At 59.2% G+C, this 8,733-nt stretch overlaps 1 protein-coding gene across 2 annotated transcripts in view; it reads left to right on the top strand.

The window, feature by feature from the left end:
- Positions 1–1,553: 1,553 nt before the first annotated feature.
- Positions 1,554–8,733, top strand: part of ARHGEF17 (Rho guanine nucleotide exchange factor 17) — a 56,569-nt gene continuing 49,389 nt past the window's right edge. Inside the window, exon 1 of one of the 2 annotated variants that reach the window (XM_036220160.1) lies at positions 1,554–5,618. In XM_036220160.1, coding sequence (XP_036076053.1) covers positions 2,412–5,618 — 3,207 coding nt within the window. In that variant the 5' untranslated portion in view covers positions 1,554–2,411. The remainder of the gene's footprint in view (positions 5,619–8,733) is intronic. The other variant, XM_016161551.2, reaches the window with a different exon arrangement.

The raw sequence follows: 8,733 nt of genomic DNA, 5'->3' as shown, positions 1-8,733 counted from the left end.
AAGCCCTAAACTCACTCCTCACTTTTCAGATGAGATAGCTGAGGCCCAGGAAAGTGCAGAGATTTACCCAAGGTCACACAGCAAGACAAGGACAGAAAGGCAGTAATCCAGGCAGGACTCTCTTCCTTTTCATTGATTTCCCAGTGAAGGGGGAGAAATGTTCTGGTCCCTTTGAGGCAGAGCTAAGACAAAGCTGAGACGAGGAACTTACAGGAGGTTGGTTTCAATTCAAAAAGGAAGAGCTTTCTCCCTATAGCGATTTCCCACAACACAAGGGAAGCAGCGAGCAGGGCCCAGGATGCTGGCTGAGCCGTACCTCTCTCAGGGTAGTCAGGCAATCCCCGAGTGTCTACCATCCTGCCCTTTCATCCTGACAAGCGTCTTCTGCTCCCAGGGCCTCCTATCTTAGGCCCAGCCTCAGACTTTGGGCTGAGGAGATCAAAAGGATCTTCTGTTCCTGGGGAGGGTGAGCCCAGGCCCAAGGAGAAAGAGATTGCTGGGGGCTCAAAGGAGAAAGAATCCCCTTCTTCATCAGGAATCTGGGACTAGGGAAGGCTGTCTGGAAGAGCATGGTGTTTGAAGTACCTAAAATCCGAATTTGAGTCATGGCAAGAGCTGCCATTTTCTGACTTTGACACTTCTCTTTCATGACCTGTAGAAAGGCCGATAATATCGACCTCCAAGGGTGGTTCGAAGGTTAAATAAAATAAATGAAATAATATTACCCATACATCGAAGGCACTCCATAAATTCCCATTAGTTCACTCAAATGTAGAGGAGTTGTCCCGCATAAATGGGGTCCAGAAGGATGAACGGGACCTAACAGGGGCAGATGGGATAGGGGAAGGCCCCAGTACCCAGTACAATGCAAGACTTGCCAGACCCTGGAGCAGAGGTGGGAGAGGAAATCATGGGCTGGATCAGCTAGAAGCAGAAATGACCCACACCTTCCCTGTCATGAGGGTGGAGCAACCGCAGGTAGGAGTGGAGGTTTGGCATTGGCAAGTCAAGGGCGTTCCTGTCGAAGCTCCTTTTGTATGTGAGGCCAAAGAAAGAGCAGTGTGTTTTAAGAAGGACTTAGTTTTAAAACGGCTCCTGCAGGAACTAGCGAACTGAAAGGAAGTAAAGGAAGTGAAGTCCTTCCAATCCTCCGGTTTTTTGGTGGTGAGTGCTATTTTATCAGTCCGGGGTTCCGAGCGGGAAGCGGGTTGGGGAGGGGGCGGGAATCTGGCCGGTAGAGGGTGCAAGAGCCACTTACTCCAGAGAACTGAAGAAGGAGGGGACGCGGCGCCGGGTGGGCAGCTGGAAACAGGAGAGCGGGCGGGGTCGCTGCCATAAAGGGTGGGACTTTAGGAGCGGCGTGGACGGGTTTGGAGGACGGTCAGAACTGGACAGGCCAAAGAGGTAGGAGAGGGCGGGGTGTCTGCGGCTGCGAGGGGCTGGACCTGGCAGCAGTTACAACGGGATTCGCCACGGAGGGCTGAGTAAAGGGCGTGGCAGGGGCGGGTGAAGGGGCGGGACAGGGACCCGCGGGAGCCAGAGTCGGCCCGCGGCTCCCACTGCTCCCTCTGGCGGCGAGCCCTGCCCCTTTCCTGGCTGGGAGAGCCGTGTACCTGAGTGTCGGTGTGTACGAGTGAGTTTGTGGGTCCGAGGTTGCCATGTTGGTCCCCAGAGCAGGAGGTGTTTCCGCGCGAAAGCAGCTGAATCGCAGTGTGTGCGCCGCCCTGGCTGTACGTCCGCGGAGCTGACCACACTCAGAGCTCGTGTGTGTCGAAGCAAGTCCTTGGGGGACAGCTCGGGTACTAAGGGTCGCATGGGTCTGCTTGTGCTCAGGCAGTCTTGTTTCTCCTTCGGCTCCTCCTTGGGTCCCTCCCTCCTACTAGCGATCCCCAGCCTTGTGTGCGCAGGGAGCCCACCCCCTCTTTTGGACTCGAGGCCCCGCCCCCCGCCCCCTTTCCTCTGCCACAAAGTTTATTTGCAACAAAAGGGAGCGAGGAGCGAGCAGCCAAGAGGGAGGGAACGGGAGCTGGAGCGGGAGCGCGAGGGCAGGCGGGCCGGCTGGCGGGCGCAGAGCCGAGGAAGGGATCCGGACCGGGCCAGGCCGCGCGCTATGCTCCGGGTCGCACCAGCCGGGGCGGGGACCGGGCCTGGGGATCTGCGCTGAGGCGGGAGGGACCGCGCGGGATGGAGCCGATGCTGCCCGCGTCTGCAGAAACTTGAGCCGCGGCAGATTAAGCTCTGCTCGGGTCTTTGCGCCTCTCCCGCAGCTCCTCCCCAACCCCGTCCCGCACTACGGCTGTAGGACCCGGGCCTTCGGGACCCCGGTCGCTGCGCTCCTTCGGGGCGGAAGCGTAGGGGGGGGTTGGCCGCGGTTCCCCGAGGCCAGCCCCCCCAGAGTGAGTGCCGCCACCATGGCGGACGGGGCGCCCCGGCCCCCGCTGTATCGCAGCGTCTCGTTCAAACTGCTGGAGCGTTGGAGCGGCGGGCCCGGGCCGAGGGAGGGGGCCGCGGACACCCCCGGGCTGCGGCGCCGCGCCTCGTGCAGGCCGGCCGCGGCCGTCCCGGGCCAGCCCTCCCGGCGCGTGTCCAAGCTGGCGTCCGGGCCCCCGGCCGCCCCCGCGCAGCCGCGCCCGCTCCGCAGCCTCTCGCCGTCGGTGCGCCAGCTCTCCCGGCGCTTCGACGCGCCGCGTCGGGACGACGACTCCGCTGCGGCCCGGGACGGGGGCGTCTCCCCCGGGGCCGCGGAGGAAGCGGCCGAGGGCGCCGCGCGCGGGGCCTGGCCCAGCGTCACCGAGATGCGCAAACTCTTCGGTGGCCCTGGCTCCAGGCGGCCCAGTGCCGACTCTGACGCCTCGGGGACGCCCAGCCCGGATGGTGCCGTGTGGGAGCCCCCGGCCCGGGAGCCCCGGCAGCCACCGACGCCACCTCCTCGGACGTGCTTCCCCCTGGCGGGCCTGCGTTCGGTGCGGCCGCTGCCTGGCCCAGGGACCGAGGGGAGGAGGCGGCGGCAGCAGCAGCAGCAGCAACAACAGGAGCGGGCGCAGCGTCCGGCGGATGGTTTACATTCTTGGCATAGCTTCTCCCAACCGCAGGCCGGGGCCCGGGCCTCCTGCTCCTCCTCCTCCTCCTCCATTGCCTCCTATCCTGTCAGCCGCAGCCGGGCTGCTAGCTCCAGCGAGGAGGAAGAGGAGGGCCCACCGCCTCAGCCTGGGGCGCAGAGTCCGGCCTACCACGGCGGCCTCTCCTCGGGCAGTGAAGAGGACCAAGACGGTGAGGGCGGCCACCGCTGGGGAGGGAGGCTGGGGCCCAGACCTGGAAGCTTCCTCGTGGATAAGGACTGCAGGCCAGACAGTTATGGGTTAAATCTGGGCACCATGGACTTGGCTGGGGGAGCCAGGAGCCCGGAGCCTCCAATATCTCCAAGAGCCCCTAGTGAGGAAAGACCCCGGGAATGGGGTACTGGCTCACCTCCCTGTGTACCAGGTCCCCAAGAGGGACTTCGGCCCTTGTCAGACACTGTGGGGGGAGCTTACCGCGTGGCAAAGGTGAGCTTTCCCGCCTATTTGACCAGCCCATCAGGCTCCCGTGGAAGCAGCCGTTATTCCAGCACCGAGACCCTCAAGGATGAGGATCCTTGGGCTAGTCGGGGTTCTGGAGGTTGGGGCGTGTATCGCTCCCCTAGCTTTGGAGCTGGAGAAGGGCTCCTCCTAAGGCCCCAGGTTCGAACCCGCACCAAGGGACCTGTGGGCACCACGAGGGCATTGAGGGATGGAGGATCAGAGTTGGACAAGACTGGGCAGCGAAAGTCCTTGTCAAATCCAGACATCGCCTCGGAGACACTGACGTTGCTTAGTTTCCTGCGTTCAGACCTTTCAGAGCTGAGGGTCCGAAAGCCTGGCGGGCGCCCTGGGGACCTTGGGAGTGGTCCCTTAGATGGCAGAGACTCGCCATCAGCAGGTGGTCTGGTGGGGCAACTTGGGCCTGTGGCCCCCTCAGCCCCAGCAGCACCTGGCACCCGCCCCACACTCAAGGACTTGACAGCCACCCTGCGAAGGGCAAAGTCTTTTACCTACTCTGAGAAGCCCATGGCCCGCCGCTTACCCCGAACTAGTGCCCTGAAGCCCAGCTCCTCTGAGCTCCTGCTGGCAGGCCCAGGTGCCGAGGAGGACCCACTGCCCCTTGTCGTCCAGGATCAGTATGTGCAAGAGGCTCGTCAGGTTTTTGAGAAGATCCAGCGCATGGGTGCCCAGCAGGATGATGGAAGTGATGTCCCCACTGGAAGCCCTGACTGGGCAGGGGATATGACCCGAAGGCAGCGGTCCCAGGAGGAGCTCTCTGGCCCTGAGTCCAGCCTGACAGATGAGGGCATTGGGGCAGACCCTGAGCCTCCTGTTTCAGCCTTTTGCAACCTGGGGACCACAGGGGTATGGCGACCTCTTAACTCATCCTCAGCCCAGACCAACCAATTCCCTGGGAACGAAGATAGTCTGGGAGGGTGGTCCCTGGTGTCTCCTGATAACCCTCCCACACCAGGTGCCCTCCGCAGGAGACGGAAAATCCCACCTTCAGGCCCTGGTGGGACTGAACTGAGCAATGGGGAGGCAGGTGAGGCCTACCGGTCTCTGAGTGACCCAATTCCACAGCGCCACCGGACTGCCACCTCTGAGGAGCCCTCTGGGTTCTCTGTAGATAGCAACCTCTTGGGCTCGCTGAGCCCCAAAACGGGGCTTCCAGCAGCCCCAACTGTGGATGAGGGCTTGACCAGCGGCCACAGTGACTGTTCTGTGGGTAGTGAAGAAAGCAAGGGATACCAGGAGGTCATTCAGAGCATTGTTCAGGAGCCTGGTGCCTTGGGGCGTGTGGTGGATGACAGGGTTGCTGGCAAAGCCCCCAAGAAGAAATCTCTGAGTGACCCTAGCCGTCGTGGGGAGCTGGCAGGGCCTGGATTCGAGGGCCCTGGAGGGGAGCCCATCCGAGAGGTCGAGCCCATGCTGCCTCCATCCAGCAGTGAGCCCATCCTTGCAGAGCAGCGAGCAGAAACAGAAGAGCCCATTCCTGCCAGGGGCCGGGCACAGTCTGAGAGGGCCCTACCTGAAGCCCTGCCTTCCTCCCCCAGTGCCGAGCATGATTTCCATCTTGACTCTAAACTAGCTGATGTTCTGTCCCCACGGCTCATCCGCCGTGGTTCCAAGAAGCGCCCAGCCCGGAGCAGCCATCAGGAGCTACAGAGGGAGGAGGGCAATCAGGATCAGACTGACAGCCTGTCTCAGGCCCGACTCTCCTCCAAACATGTTCGTCATGCCAGTGTTCCTGCCACCTTCACGCCTATTGTGGTGCCTGAGCCACCGACTTCTGTTGGCCCCCCTGTGGCTGTGCCAGAGCCCATGGGCTTCCCTGCCCAAGCCCACCCCAAACTGCAGGCACCGTCACTCGAGGACGTCACTAAGCAGTACATGCTGACCCTCCATTCTGGAGAGGTGCCTATGCCAGTGCCAGTGGATATGCCCTGCTTGACTCCAGTGGTTGTACCGCCTTCTACCGAGGCCAAGCCCCCTGAGACAGCCAGGGCTCCAGATGAGCCTGCCTCAGCAAGCAAGTGCTGCAGCAAGCCACAGGTGGTGAGTCCTTTGTGGGGAGGCCTTTGGGGTGAGGCCGAGGGAGGACTCTGGGCACTAACTTCCACAGGAGCCTTTTAAGAGTGCTCACTGGGCAGGTACCCAGGTCTGAGGGTGCTTCTCTGGTCGTGGAAGTGCCTAGGCAGTTTTAAGAGCATTGACACACGGTACCACAGGGGTGTGGTGACCCCTTAACTCCTCTTCCTAGGCTCTATCTATTCACGCCCCAGGGGCTTCAGGTTTCTGCTGATGCTAATGTCAAAGGTTCTTACCTGCTCCAAGGTGTTCTAGGAGATAATTATACAGAGTTCTAATCTCATCCTTTAGCTGTTTCTCAGGGACTGGTTTTAGAGATTACTATCTGGTTCTTTGTTTTAAATACACAAAGAGATGGGAGGGTGTTGGAACTTTCTGAAGGGCCTTGCTGCCCTATTGGCCAGACCTCTTGCAAGATGTTTGGGCTTGGGGGCCCACAGTGGACATGGATTTGCCTTTCCTCATGTGGCTTTCCTGTGGCAGATCAAAATGTGGATCTGTCCCTGGGCAAATTGGAGAGGTGCAAGGCAATTATTTATAGAGTAGTGCAGAGGGGTCCATAAAATATATTGGTGGCCCTGGTCTTTTCTTTGTGATTCAACCTCCCCTTTGTAAAGTTAGTGGGGGTTGTAGAAAAGGTGGTGCCTGTGTCTCCAACTGGCACCGTGCAAAATTGGGCGGGGGGAGTGTGTGGGTTAGAGTTGAGGCACTCTTGGGTCCTGAGGTCTACCATAGCCTCTCCGGATTAGAATGGGGGCCTCTGAGGATGGGAGAGTCACAGAGGGGGCTACTGGAGCTCAGCAGACAGCAGCAGCCTTGAGAGGTTGGGAATGGTTCTGGCCCCCGCAGGGTTGCTTCTGTGGGTCACGGTGGGGGCACTAGTCCCCCAACCTGCTTCTCACTTTTATCTCCTCATCCCAACCCCTTCTTGCTAACTCTTGAGATGCTGCCTCCTTCCTCTGCCAGACCCCAGTCCCTGAAGACTTTCTTCCTGCAGCCTCCCTCTCTGCTTTCTGGCTTCAGCCATCCCTGGAGTTTTAGCTATAGGTTCAGATGGGTTCTAGGTGGCTTGATGCCCTGGCATCTGGGTTGGAAGCTAGATTCAAGGCTCTGGGTTGGCCCGTGTAATTTCAACCATGGCCTGCACTGTGTTCCCTGACTGAGTGAGGAGCCTGGAAACTCTAAACCCTGGACTAATTTGGTCATTCCCGGTTCCCAGCCTCTCAAGGCCCCTCTGATTCCTCTCCCTTTGTTTTTCTCTTCTTGTCTCCAGTTCCCCCTGGTCCTGGCTCTAGTGTCTCTCACTGCAGAATCAGCAGGCAAGGAGTGGGCATAGGGGAGATTTAGGGCCTGTCTTTCCTCCCGAGAGCTTTGGAGGGCAGCTCAGGTGCCCCTAATCGCAGTGCCTGTTGTCTTTGGAACATGGAGGTGGGGGAGGGTGAAAGCAGGGGCAGCTCCTTCCAGGGGCCCCTCCCCTGCTGCCTTTCCCATATAATTATTTCCTCTGGGAGCCTTGAAAACTAAATTAGGGGGGTAGGGCAGGGGTGAACCAAGGGACTCAGGGAGACTGAGGAGGGGAGCCCGCTCCTAAGAAGAGGCATTGAGACTCAGTGAGGAGGTGGGAATTTTTGTAGAATTGGTTCCTGATGTACTTCCTGTCACATTCTTCCCCTGTCCCTTTTGACCTTAGGGAGAAGCTTAGGGCCCCTCTGTACCCTCAGGAGGCTATGTGGCGGGACACGTCTGCCCATAACACAGGCTCCTCCATGCCCTCAACAGAGGCTCTCTGTGGCCTCCAAGCCTTTGCCTATTCCAGTCCTCTCACCTTTTCAGACACAACTTGGTGTCCCCTCTTACCCCTTAGGGGAGAGAACTGGTGAGTCTATGACAGAAGAGCACGGTTTGAGCTTCAGATCCTTGTGTGGCCTAGGATCAGTCACACCCCTGCTCTTTGCCTCACCTTTCTCCTTCTGTAATATGGACGTAATGGTCACTGCCTAGCAGACTCTTGTACAGGGAGTGGCTGGTGTGAGCACTCCCTCGCTGGGGGCTAGAGAGAAGGGAAAAAAACAGGCTCCACTGTCCTAGCTGCTTCTAGTGGCCAGCCCCGGCCCCTCCTCCCTGCCCCTACTGGTTTCTGAGCACAGGGCTGGGCACTTCCGGCCTTAGTTTAAACTGGTAGACTTAACAGGCTCAAAAGAGATTTCCCATCCCCTAATTCCTTACCCCTTCATAAAGCCTGGAAGTTCTCCCATCTGCTAGCCTGCATCCCTCCTGCTGTATGTCTCCTTCCTTCTGGCACCAGGAACATGGGAAGCAGCTGTCTACCCCCTCCTGCTGGCCTCCAAGGAAGAGACAATGTTCCCTTGTTTCAGACTGGGGCTCCAGTCACGCTTCCCGGGCTGTGGGTGGAGATGGTGTGGTGTGGGATACAGAAAAAGAAGGGAAGAGAAGAGGCTGTCACACTTTGCTGATGGGGCAGAAACCAGTGTGATCGCAGCCAGGAGCAGCCCTGAAGTCAGAGGGGTCCCAGACTGCAGGGAGTCCTTCAAAATCAGGTCTCTCTGAGTTCATATTTGCCCTCCACATGGTGTCGCCCATTTTGGGGAGCAGGAGGCCTCGGTACCATGCCTGGATCATTCTCTGACCCACTCTGAAACATGGACAGTCATCTTGGGCCTTGGTTTTGCCATCTGTACAGTGGCAGGTTAGACGGCCTGGTCTTTAAGGCTCTGTAGGAAGGACTCAGCCTGCAGGGTGGTCAAGGGAAACAGGAGTCGGGGTGTGGATGGGAGAGAAAGGCAGTCTGTGCAACAGCTGTAAGGAATCAGGAGCCCGGAGAATGAGGAATAACTCCTGGTGGCTGTGGGAGCCTCCCTGCCCTGCCCCTCCCACGCCCCTTGGCATTTCCACTTAGGCCCACAGTAGCCTGGGTGATCAGCACTCTTCACCCCAGGTCTTCCCCCACCTTGGCCTTAAAGTACAGTCTTATGGCCCAACCTGCTGCCCTCAAACACCTGACACCCATTTGACAGGTGCGATGACAACTGTCACACCGAAACAGGAAGTGACTGGTGTCTTA

Source organism: Rousettus aegyptiacus, unplaced genomic scaffold (genome assembly GCF_014176215.1).
Source record: "Rousettus aegyptiacus isolate mRouAeg1 unplaced genomic scaffold, mRouAeg1.p scaffold_m13_p_5, whole genome shotgun sequence".
NCBI lineage: Eukaryota > Metazoa > Chordata > Mammalia > Chiroptera > Pteropodidae > Rousettus > Rousettus aegyptiacus.
This window is presented reverse-complemented; position numbering and strand designations above follow the sequence as displayed.